This window comes from Colossoma macropomum, unplaced genomic scaffold (assembly GCF_904425465.1).
Source record: "Colossoma macropomum unplaced genomic scaffold, Colossoma_macropomum, whole genome shotgun sequence".
Taxonomy (NCBI): domain Eukaryota; kingdom Metazoa; phylum Chordata; class Actinopteri; order Characiformes; family Serrasalmidae; genus Colossoma; species Colossoma macropomum.
The window spans coordinates 36,834,864-36,847,949 of NW_023494793.1; the positions used below are offsets into that span (position 1 = coordinate 36,834,864).

The 13,086-nt window shown below is 39.6% G+C and overlaps 1 protein-coding gene across 3 annotated transcripts in view; it reads right to left on the reverse strand.

Annotated features, from left to right (window-relative positions):
- The window catches only part of pde4d (phosphodiesterase 4D, cAMP-specific), a 170,002-nt gene that overhangs the window by 6,586 nt on the left and 150,330 nt on the right, over positions 1-13,086 (reverse strand). For all 3 annotated transcript variants that reach the window (XM_036579428.1, XM_036579429.1, XM_036579430.1), the window contains 6 exons: positions 11,063-11,175; positions 4,668-4,761; positions 3,170-3,345; positions 1,677-1,775; positions 1,339-1,503; positions 677-776 (listed from right to left, as the gene is read on the reverse strand). In XM_036579428.1, coding sequence (XP_036435321.1) covers positions 677-776; positions 1,339-1,503; positions 1,677-1,775; positions 3,170-3,345; positions 4,668-4,761; positions 11,063-11,175 — 747 coding nt within the window. The remainder of the gene's footprint in view (positions 1-676; positions 777-1,338; positions 1,504-1,676; positions 1,776-3,169; positions 3,346-4,667; positions 4,762-11,062; positions 11,176-13,086) is intronic.

A 13,086-nucleotide genomic window follows, 5' to 3' on the forward strand; every position in this document is an offset into this window, starting at 1 on the left:
CTTTGGTACTGCCAATAAAAAGTCAACTTTGACACTAACATAAAAAGAATTACACAAGTGTCTTTTTCCATTATAAGCTTGGTATTCAACTGTGATTCCCTGGACTGACTCTATACCATGCTATTTATGTTAATGGTTTATTTCACATCCAGTCTGACTCCCATGCCCTCACTACAAACTGCAGAAGTTGGTGTTCAATCACAATTCTACAGGTTCCTTCCCCTCTGACCCCTGCTGTCCAGCGTACCATTGATCTATCCATTGTGCTCTATTAGACACAGAGGAAACTAGCCACATGGCAAGACACACAAGCCCAGCTCATTTTCAATGACCTCACCACTGTCCACTATCACATGTATCAAAAGCATGTCTGTGTTGTTTCGTCACCAGCCTAACTCAGTATTGATCACTGCCTTAGGTTATCTAATATTTTAGATGATATACTGGTGCAGGAAATGGAAATTTTTGGAGGCCATGAACAGCACAGAACATTGCAGAGAGTCGCATTTTTAGAACACATCTTTTAAGAATGGCACTCCAGGGTTTATTTTTGGGGAGAGAAATAGAGACACAAATAGATATTGGGTCATGGTGACATTATATTGACTGATAAGCAAGTTCTCACTCTGTCAGCGAGATGTGCTATGCTGCTGAGAAAGGAGCTCAAGAGACTTACTAGTGTTAATGAGGAACTGGTTGGAGACACCAGGATGATCGACATCATGAATCGCACTGGCAAAAATGGCAGCAAGAATCTCCAGATCTGTAAAAACAGCCTATTACAGGGAAACGGTAGAGAAGCAAAAGAAAAACGTGTTAGTTCACTACATCATTTGCTTATGCCCAAGACCTGAAATTTATTTAATCAATCTGACTTACAAGCGCTAAACACATCAATCATTAAGCAGTGTAAATAAGTGTCATTACACTTCCTTGCAGAATTGGCCTATTTAAGCAACATTACTTAAAAGACACACAGCAAATGCTTTTTCTCCAATTCCAGTCCTGGAGAACCAGAATACTTTATAGTCTTCCATTTCTAAATGACTGAATTCATTAAAGGTGCAGTAATAAGATGATTAACAGAATCAGATAAATCAGAGAAGGGAAGATCCTAAACATTTTGGTGCCTGAGCACTGTTAATATTACTAAGATTACCTTAATATTTTAAGTAAAAACAATTTACGAACCATTAAATTTAACAACAAATATCAAAATGCAATGTTAGATAAATGTCAATGATTAAAAAGCCCTTTGCACACAGGAGCTTCTAGAACTGGAGAACTCTGCTGAAGACAAAGTTCATCTAGCATCCAAAGCGGCTGATTGGATCATACCTCAAGAGCCGGACTGGATAGCAGCACGTGAGTGGACTGAGTGACATCGGCAGCATGGATGTTGTTGTGATAGGCAACATCACTATGGTAATGGTCTTCTAAGGTCATCAGATACGTTATAAAGGTATCGAGTGGAATTTTGAACGTTTTTAGTAAGTCTCTCTCCTGTGGACAGAGAAAAAACAGACAGTGTATGAAAAAACCATTAAAAGAAAAGCAGAAATTGTTTCAACCTGCAGTATGAGGAAGAACATCTTTAACTGGAGCATGATTACAGCCTCGACCAGTCATTAGCACTAATGCTATTAATACTGAGAAACTGACATGAATAAAAGTACCTGGAATATCGTGTACATCATAACTGTTAAAGGTCTGTTGCCAGAGAACTCTGTGACTTTGAAAACATTAAGGCCCCATTTGTTCACATCTTCAAGCTCCTAAAACAAAAAAGTAAAGGTGATGTTTTAAGACTCATTGTTTAACATAGTGAAGTAGGAAGATCTGCAATACAGACAGAAAACACTAAAAGTAGTCAGACACAATCCATCCACATGAAAGAAAAATCTCAAAGATATCTCCTTAATATCTCTATAGTTTCTCTTAGACAACAATGAGGTCAGATGGAAAGACAAAAGAGACTTTAGCTTAATTCTTCTACTGCTCAGGTGTTTCTCCTAATCTCATGTGTCCTATTGAATTTTAGTAGAGATCTGAATAAAGTCACAGACTGTACTCAGATTTGCCAAAATAATAAAAGTTTCACTGCCGTTTTTCTTCAACTAAACTCTCATCGCTCCTTTGATGTCTCCTGTACCTCACGTCTCCTTTTTGTCTAATGCTATTTCTCTTAAGGACGCTGACTCCTGAGCTATCAAAGATTTATTTTTAAAGAAAAATGTTCTTTGATGAAATGAAAGCTTTGATGGCTTAGGAGACTTAAAGGTGATTCTCCTAAAATTACTTAAAGAAACATGAGATATAAGAAAGCACTAAAATCTTCCTCTGGGCAAACACAAGTCTACAGAATATACATGTCAAACATTCTTAAGTATAATTTTAAATAAAAAATGATTGGTAATGGTTGAAAAATTTGATTACATTAAATATTGATTATACTGATACTGAGTTAAAGATGTTTATGGAGAAAATCTATTTTTTAACTACTTTCGGAAGGTTATGCATCGGGTCACATGGTTAAGCATCAGGTCAATTTGGCCCGGGAACATTATTGCTGTTCCGTACAGCTGAACATAACAGGACGGTAAATTCTGATTCTCACTATGTTTCATTTATTTATCTAGTTTGGCACAGATTTTTCTTGTAAAAGAATTTTACAAGACAACAATAATAACAATAAACAATAAAAGCATTAGACAGCATTCTGGCCCCTAATAGTTACTCACAACATCCAACCTTATGGGCTTCGTGAGAAATAGTGTCTTTAGTTTAGTTGCACATAAACATGAGTATTATTATCTTGGAAAATCTGAGCACAATGTGTGACTTTATTAAGAGGATTCAAGAGGAGAGACATGAGATAACTGGGGTCTTTTGCTCAGGAGAAATATCTAAACAGCAGGAGACTTAAGCTAAAGTCACCTTTGTCTTTTCATCTGATCTCATTGTTGGAAGAGAAACTGACCACCTATTTGATTGAAAACCTGTAATGGATCCTAATCAGACCATAAAAGAGGTAACAGACAGTTCAGCTTACGACAGTATTTTGGTAAAGCTAAGGTGCTAGATTTTGCCGTAAGGACAGAAGACCCAATTCAACAGAACATCACCGTTCCACAAAATTCCTCATTTCTCTCCTCAGTGGCACACATACCTTGGCCAGTGCTTCCTCTGTGTCAGTCTTGACTCCAAAGCGAGGGATGTTTGAGTTGGAGAGGCTGGAGCTGTGTGTCAGCTTCTTCACACCGCTAATTTGGGACATTGGCCTCTTCTTCTTCTCCTTGTCCTTTTGCGTCTGAGGAGACGGCATCTCCACCTCATGCTGTTTGTCTGTTCACACAAACACACACACAAGATTCTCCAAGTCAGAGCAGCTCACATCAAAGCATCTGGGAAACTCAGCTGTCAAGTATTTCTGTATCCTTTACAGAGAAAAACTGTTCTGTTCATATAAGCTTGACTAAAATAATGTGCAAATTTCAGAGACCACCTATCATTTATTTTATTTCCAGTCAAAACAGCCATTAAGTACAAGTTAAAAATTTTCAGGAGATATTTCTGGGAAAATATAAAATAATCCACTTGCATAAGGAAGTGAAAAACAGATTTACAAAACTGGGGTTTTAAAATTTATTAAAAGATACAGAAAACTGGACTTACAGACACCCAAAACTGTCCCCATCAAATAAACAGCACTTAAAGCTTTCATCTTTGAGACAGAGGAGAACATCAAGCTCCACTCTTTCTTTAGATTTTTAAAAATACACGTGTTTCTGTCCATCCTTCCACTGTGAGAAGATAAGTCAACACTAAGAGTCTGAAAGGATGTGTAGCTGCCAAGTAGCCCGTACTGAGAAAAGGAAACTTATAAAAAGAAAAACATTTGCAAATCAAACAAAGAAGCTGCTGGTGTTCTCAGAGCAATGGACTGACCACCCCAGAGTCCAGACCTCAACATCACTGAATGTGTTTGGGATTATTTGGATGGTGAGAATCAGAAAATGCAACCAACATCTAAGACTGAACTTTGGAGGTGTTAAAAACACCCCTGCAGATTTCTTTGAAAAACTAAAAGCAAGTCTCCTGAAAAGAATGGAAGGTAAACACACTACACACACTAAATACTGAAAATTGTGATATTATATTTAGCTGTTGAGTTTTTTATGTGACATGGAAAAAAGATAACTTGTACTTAATAGCCATTTTCACTGGAAATGAGGTTTTTGTACAGTACTGTATATGTGGATATGGCAATAACACTGAATCCTGCAAACAGCAGTGATGATAACACAGTGCTTCATCTAGCAACTAAATTTGTGACTGACTGACTAAGTTTTAGAAGAATTTCCTATGCAAAATTTAATCAGGCCTTAACAGGTCAAAAATGTTATGCTTGTAGTTACAATTCTAATGTCCATGATGTTCAGATCTAATGGTCCATACTTTGTGATGACCAATGGCCAATCATAATTCTGAGATGCATTAAACATCTATGATCAGGACACCCATCCATACAGCTGGATTCATTAGGGTACAAAAGCAAAAGCTGACTCTGAATCCAAACTGCTTTTTATCACCAATGCCAGATACATTTGGTTCATTGTTTTGCTGGTCAAACATGTAACACATTTGGGTTTCCTTTCACTCCTTACCTAAGAAAGTGTTGGAGATGAACTCGGACACCTGGTTTCCAGAGCGGCTCATCTCAGACAGGTGGGTCAGCTCTCTGTTCAACATCCTCTTAAACTGCAAACACACAGATATACACAATTAAAGGCTGGAACATACAAAGTTTTCAAACCTTCTTCAAATTGTTTAACAGCACTTAAGAGCACCTGACAGATGAGCAAACATTTTAATTGGTGTCGTTTATTAAAATGTCAGGCGTAAATTGACAATAATAATAATCATACAGTAAACAAACCTGACTAACACCCCTGCATTTTATAATTAACTGATTAAGAGGTGTCCTCTGACGATGTTTGTGCCCTTCATCTGTCTCGAAAAAAGATAACACCCCCCACACCACTCAAAAAACCCTCTGGAGGACCAGGTCTTTTTCTGTTATTCTGCCAAGTCTGTTGTCTCTGCACGGCTCCAGATCGTCTGGAAACTCAAGGCTGAGTCCTCCAGATGAGCCATAACACACAAAAAGAGAATCACTCACTATCTACAGTCTGAAAACCAGGTCACAATGACCTGTTTAGTCAGTAGGTGGGAGCCACTAGAGAAAAAAAACAGCACTAGAAATGCAAAACTATGTGAAAAGAACAGAGAACAGAAATACAGTGTAGACTGAAACAAGAAGTACACAGGTGTAGTGCTGTGAGAATTCCAAAAGGAACCACCCTGAAAATGTACCATATTTAAAAAAAAGAAAACAAAGACACGCCATGTCCAGACCAGCAGATACAGTAACCCAGTTAGAAATGTTCATGGTGCGCATTTTTTTATAGCACTGTGTGGGAAGCGAGACACAGAAATGGCAGCAATGGGGACCGGCGGACACAATGAAGATGAATGTGGAGGTAAAGAATAGCGCTTGGCTTCAAATTTAGGGCCATTATCCAGGAACGTACAGCAACTGCAGCAGAGCTAGTGAAACTGATATGTCCCTACATTAATAATAATCAGTTAAATTAATGTACAACTCTGTGCCACCTTTTATTTATTTAATTTCCAGTCAAAATGGCCTTTAAGTACAAGCTAATTTTTCAGGAGATACTTCTGAGAAGATTAGATATAACTTGCATATGGAAAAGAATAAAGAAATAGAATAAAGAAAAAAACAAGAGGTTCCAAAACTAAAGGAATATGTATTATACTTAGCTGTTAAGCCTTCTGTGTTCTGTGTTAATGGCTGCTTTTACTGGAAATTAAATGAGTGAAGGGTGGTCTCTGACTTTTACACAGTACTATATCCATCAATTCATGCATCTCTACCTCTTTCTCTCTAGCTGTCTATATTTATCTATTCATCTAACTGGTTTTGCCTTTACATCTTTCTGTCAATCTGCCATATACAAGCACACAAATACAAAACAATGGAGGTGTATTAATTCCCAGTATTATCTTACAGAGTGTCCACGACTTAACAGCTTACCTTTATATATCCCCAAGAAACAGTTAGCAAGTAATTTGCTTCAGGCATTTTGAGAATCAGGCTAGTCAAGTTAAGATAACAATGGCAAGGCTGCAGATATAAAAAAGCAGTTCACTTCAACGTTTGGCGATGAGTATCCTTTATAGTAGGTCCTCCCTCGGTTACCAGCATCACAATGAGCTAGACCATAAGCACAGTCCGGAAATTCCTTCAAATTCTTCGATGCATTGTTTCTGAACGCAAACTCCGCTGTTACACGTCCAGAATCCATCTAAATCTAAAGGAGAGGTGTTCGAGACAGCATCTCTTCCAGTACATTGTGAACTCCTCGCATCCCACTAGCTCTGACACGCTTGTGAGGCAGAAAACCCTCAGACAACAGCTTCCAAATAAGGCTCCGTTTCACACAGTTATTCAGGTGAAGAAGCTCTGACTGCAGCCTCTGCCTGGCCAAGTCCTGCCAATCACACACCTGCTAGGGAGCAGCCTGAGCTCACTGCTGCAGCTGATTGGTGGAAACAGGCTTTTATTCAAATAAGTTAGGAGGGCTCTGGTTCTCCAGCTCCACCCTCTCCTCTGGAGCTGTGCAGCTGCATTTGGAGGCTGTATGTGGTGTCAATGAATGCAGCTCAGAAGCAAAACACACACAGACACGCAGCGAATCCCACGACACCTCCTTATAGCCAAATGAGCAAAGAGTACTGTACGTGGGAGACTGTAATTATGTGAAGCTGCCTGTGTGAATGAGCGTGTTTATGTGTGTCAGTCGCACTGAGGTAATCTGCATGACATGATTTCTGAAAGTAGGCATTGTCTCATCCCGGGTCATAAAATATTCAGCGGGAAGGAAGATTCACAAGTGTCTCTGGTGAGAAGAATCAGTGGAGAGCTTATGTCAGATGTCAAAAAAGACATTACGATGACACAGTTCCAAGAAATTTGCTCAGTTAAACTGTACATAAATCTTCAACAAAGACCGATTCTCAATGCAGACATTGCGCCACTGTACTGTTAGTGAAATCTGAGTTTGATTGCGCATGCCATTTTTGGTTTACTTCAAAGTCGTGATAGTGTTGTTGATTTTGTGAGATAACATTTTTATCTGCCTCACTATCCAAATACCCCACCATGGGCCCAAATAGTGGAAACTAATGTACTACCTGATGCAAGAAGTTTGTAATGTTTTGAACTGTAAATGTTGTTGTTAGCCACATTAAAATTTTTAGCTAAATCATGCTTTTTAAGGAATCCTCAACATTTATCTACATGTTGGTGATGAAAAAATGTTATTCCGTGCTTCACAGTGATACGTGACTGAAGGCGGCATGCAGCACAGGAAATGTTGCCATGGTGATGGTGAAAATGGATGATTATGAGAGGAGAGTTTAGCGATGGCATAGTGTTCATTGTTTATTTAAGGTGGAAAATAGGCTGTAGGAAGCTCTGTGCTCTTTTAGTTGTGTTATCATATAATAATGGGTCCACATGGACCTCCAACACTGGGACCATGTTGCCCAAAAAAAGCAACATCCAGTTTATTCGACCACCACAGTTGATGGCAAAAAACAAAACTTAATTAGTTGCCTCTGCGATACGTTACCACTGCCACTGACGACGGCAGAATTTTCGCTACTCCAATGAAAGTAATGGAATATACATTTATCTCTATTATGTAGTTTTTTTCCCTCTGCATTCAATATAATATAGAGACACAACTTCCACACAGTGATCTAGGCCAGAATGCTGTGTTTGACCCGTTCTCAGAATTCTGATTAGCGCAGACTGTCTACAATTCATTTTCTCCTTTTCTATTTTCTTTATTTAACATCACTACATCACTGGGAAATGTAATATCTTGAGTAAACTGAATCATACAGGGAATCAATACATCATACTATGCAAGAGGCTTGATTATTAATTTTAAAAAATGATCATAAGTTTAATATGTACATATTATCATATGATCCTTCTGCACCATTTAAAGACTCCTTCTTTAAATGGTGCGGAAGGATCTATGGGCAGAATATAAGAGTGAGTAAATGAAGGCGGCTGAGCAGAGCCAGTGGAGCCTACACAACACGAACTGGGATTGTTTCACACTTCTGCTCCCTCAGCGACAGCAGCGGGATGCTGCCTAATTTGCAGCTTTGCTGGAGCAGATGAGCCAGCCGTAATCGGGTGGCGTGGGCCCATGCGGACAGGGGTGTGCGTGTTTCTATTGTTGGTACATCCAGAAGGTGTTAACGCGCCCGCTCTTGGTGGCAAAAGAGAAAAAAATAGGAGGAGGTCACAATTTTTTTGCTGTGATTTCACAGCAAATGTGTTTTTTCTTTTCTATTTTTTCAGAGCAGGACTTAAATAGCAACTCAATTCTGAGAGTGTGGCACAAAATAGACTTTCTGATGCTGATTAACTTAATGTCTTCGATTACTTATCATATTTACTACAATTTTACAGTTATTACAGTTTGACTACATCAAACCATTTTTTCAAGATATGGGCTTTTTAGATAAAAGATAAATGAACCAACTGCTCAGTGTTTTAGACTTAACCAATTGAATTATAACAGTGTTATCATCTGTGTTACATTATGTTCCCTTATTTATTTGTGATTAAAGGGCCCATACCATGGAAAACAGCTTTATTCTTACTTAGCTGAAATAGACATTTGACATGGTCTGTAAACATGGCTAACTTCAAAGTGTTCCTCAGTCTATACTGTCCACACACGGAAATTAAACAGCAAAACTAGCCCAATTTCAGAACGACTTTAATGCCACATGCTTTTTCAAAGCCATTTCTGTTTACTTCAACTTTATGATAGTGTTGTTGATTTTATTAGATAACATTTTTATCTACCTCGCTATCCCAAAACAAATATCTACCCTACTGTGGGTCTGAATAGTGGAAGCTTTTAAGTTTCTCCAGTATATAAAAACTTTGTGCTTGTACATGTTTTTGCTTACATCACTTATAACACTGAGTTATACTGTGTTACATTGTTCTCTACTTTGTTCTTAAAGGGCCCATTTAATATAAAACAGAATTTTCTTGTGTTGCTGATATTGTTTGATGTAGTATGTCATTTGGTTTCAAAAATGTTCATTTGCTCCCTGGTCCACACAGTCCATATATGGAAATTAATAAAATATTTATATTGAAGTTATATGGAGTTTTTCAGTCAGTACTGCTTTTTCAATAAGGCACAATAAAGAGTGGACAGACAGAACTGATTCTACGGGATAAAGAGAGGTTTGAAAATGCAGTGGAAAAATACATTATGACAACTGTGGTGTATTAAACCATGCAAATCACATAACAGACTTCAGGGGAAAAAAAACGAGAAAAATATGAGAAAATGTAAGATATAAGTCTCTTTTACAATGGATCTGCCTTTTTTGGATTACGAACAGCTTATGAAACTCTAACACCTTTAGGTTACAGGTGCCGAAACAACCCTATCAGGTAAGAATAATCTATTCTAAACATTTTCATTACTGGAAGCAGATAAATTCATCAGGTCAGTTTTTTTTTTCGAAGAAGTTGAAGTCTGAAATGCTGACAGTGTGCAAATCTCTAAAACAACCATAGAGGCTTTCAATGAGAACTTAATGAAGCAGCAGTTAACAGAGGAAGTAATGCTTTTACAAACAGTCAACTTGCTTATCATTTTTATAGCACAGCATTAACATGTCCACCCTGTTTTCTCATTACGGTCCATATTGTCCAGTGCTACGAACAAATAATTCAGGGATAGTTTAAGCCCCTTCTTTAATTAACATGGTAAAATAAGGCGGCACCTGTAAACCATCACAAATTATGGAGCACCTCTGTACATTCACATACTATAAATAAGACTATGATTTTAGTAATAAATAATAACACTGAATGAATTCACAATAAATCAATCTGAACTGACACTAATCTCTCGACTGTAAAGCAGTTTTGCATGTTGTAGACCACCACTGCTGGTGGGCTTGAGCAACAAAGCAAGCCGACAGGCCTTGTGTGTTACCATGGATACTGGGGGGGGGGTTAACCGAGTGAGAAACAAAAAGATGTGAATATTTGGTGCTTTTACACTAATAGTCAGTCACTTCAATAGAATCCTCAGCCTCGTGTGCGCACCAATAGTGCCATTGCTGGCGCGTGTAATCGTGCACGGTGTTGTGGCGTACCTGACTGGCTGAGGCTGATTAGCATGCTGCATGTGTGCCGGGGCCTTGAAGAAGAGTGTGAGCATGCTCAGTGTGGAGCAGGGCGATGATTTTCGCTGCTGTTGTTGCAAACACTCAAAGAACGACCAGCTCTTAGAAATAAGAGCATCTCCGTGTATCACGACAAAAACATGGCAGCCAGGCATAAGGCCCTCAAAGAAAAGTTCTAATGACTGATTGCTGGTACAGAAATGAGGTTACTGATGATGTGTGTTGCATGGTTCTGTATGAAAAGTGTGACAGGCACAATGCATAAGCAAGGTCACGAACACAGGTACAGGTCAGTAGATGTATTACGTCAGATGTGATGAAATACTGACTTCATAGAAATTCCTGTTTAATAAGTCATTCTCATGAGCATTAAACAATAAGACCTGTGGGACAGTGAAAAGTGGGGACTGAAACATCGCCTTTAACAACAAACCATCCTAAGAATCAGACACGAGGCCCGTAAACACCAATCGAGACCTCAAGGTAGATCTTAATGAACTTAAGAGGAACCACTCTGTGACGAAGCCTGCATAACTGCATAATAACCCTCAAAAATAATGGTTGGTCTGAGGTTTATTAATATCTACCTTGAGATCTCTGTTAGCATTTGTTTATAGTAAGGTAGATGCTAGGCCTCAGAAGAACCATTCTGTGGTATCTGGACCACACATCCTGTGGCTTCCACAACTGCAGTCAACCAAGAAAAAGAAAGTAAGTAGTCTGTCACTACTCTTACCTTGTTGGAGGCCATCTCGCTGACCGAGTGTCTGGTCTGCAGGGTCTCCAGCTGGTCCAGACACCAGTCCAGCTCCTCCAGCGTCTCGGTGGCCAGCTTCTGGTAGGCTTCCTCTGCAGGGAGAGAGGGCAGTGAGGGGTCAGCTTTAAGGCGCTTCAGTGGACTAGCTGATGCCCCCAGCAGAGGGCCCAAACTGCCGTAGACCGCCATGTTGGGGTGTCCCGACTGGACGCATGGGTGGTTCTTCATGCTGTGCTGAGACCCTCCACGGTGAACGTCAGTGGGCTCTGAATGCGAGCCGAAAAATCTCCCAGGGAAATCTTGAGCAAGTTTCAGACTGAGGGCCAATGAATGGTAATCCCAGTATGGTAAAGCAAAGCCACGGAGCGTGTGAGGAGACGAGAACAGTATATCCCTAAACAAAACACACAAAGGGGCCACACACAGATACGCAGGGCAACAGGGGCACACACATTCGCACACACGCACACACTCACTCACTCACTCACTCACACACATAAAATGACCGTCTCGCGGCGACTTATCCAGTGATCTAAGGTCCAGCGTGCTGTTAAGCGCAGAGAGATAGGTCCAGTGCTGGAGCAGGAGAAGCAGCGGTGGTGCTGTAGGCAGGCCCATCTCTGCCCAGCTTACATCCAGAGGCCCGCGTGGAGGAGGATTCCCAGTTTCACATCTGGACCAAAACAACAGCTACAGGCATGATGTTTAAGCGGTCCACACACATACTCGCACGCACACACGGCATATGGAGGGCTGACGCCAACAGATGACTGGGCTCTCTTCTGTCTAGTGTTCCAGCAGCCAGCAGTATTGAAGGATAAAGAGACCCACGAAAAACACGCAACAGAGGACAAGGGCTGTCAGCTGTGTGAGTGTGTGCTCTCTCCGGATGCCCAGCGTGCGCGGGGGGTGGCTGTGGCGCGTCGCTGGCCGAACGTGAGCCGAGCTTCCCCCGAAACAGAAGCCTGAAGGCTGCCAGCGCTGCGCCGTGAAAAAGGAGAAAGCAGGCTGCAGCCAAAGCACGGCCTGGAATCACACAGCACCCGGATCAGGAGCACTGGGGGAATATAGCTCTGTCTATGGTTCTAAGGCCAGAGGTGGTCAGTAACTAGTTCCATTAACTCAGTTGTATGTACTGTGTATTTTGAAGGATTTGTACCCCCTCTGTGTCCTCCCAAATGATAATATATGCACATACACTGCTTAGATAAGTAACGTAGCCTTTACCTAGCTCCATGTTTGCCATTCAAATTGAGTTCCTATTTATTTTTTGTGTTTGATTTCAGTCTGTTCTGTTGTTTCAGTGTCTGGGCTGCTTTGCTGTTGCTCACATCTCTCACCTGTGAGTTTTAGAATTTTATTTTAGACCAAAAGGATTGGAAAAAGACAAGAATAGTGATGAACAAACTTCAGTTCCTAGGCTGATAGATGCTGGATGTATGTAAGATGTTGCACTGCAGCTCTTCAGTACTCTTCAGCAAGTTATTCAGTACTCAAGTTTTTATTTTTTTTACTTTTGACTTCTACTCAAGTAGTTTTTGTTGCACTGAAAAAAATTGTATATAAAATTATTCTAATATTCAAACCCTCTGCAACATCTCAGGTTTCAAATAATAAGCATGTAATGAAAAGGCTGAATAACAGAACAGAACTAAGTTGTAAAAAAAAACGTTTCAGAATTTGTCATATTTCAAAAGTGGAGATTAAATCTCAAGGCAGATAACTTGACAAAAAATATAATGTTAATACATAATCACAGTATACTGTTTATCATTTAATAATTTTTGTTCGAAGAACTCATGAAGCACTGAATAAGTTATCATATTGTAAAAATAAGTTGAAGAGAAAAGTCTGAATTTGTAATATTTAAATCCACATTGTATAAGTTGCAATATATTTAATAATAAAAACTGTTATTAAGGCAAGTTATTTTTTAACCCTAGTTTATATACTCAATTGTCTTTTGGTTTACTTACTGTTGGCAAAAAATTAATGTAATGCAT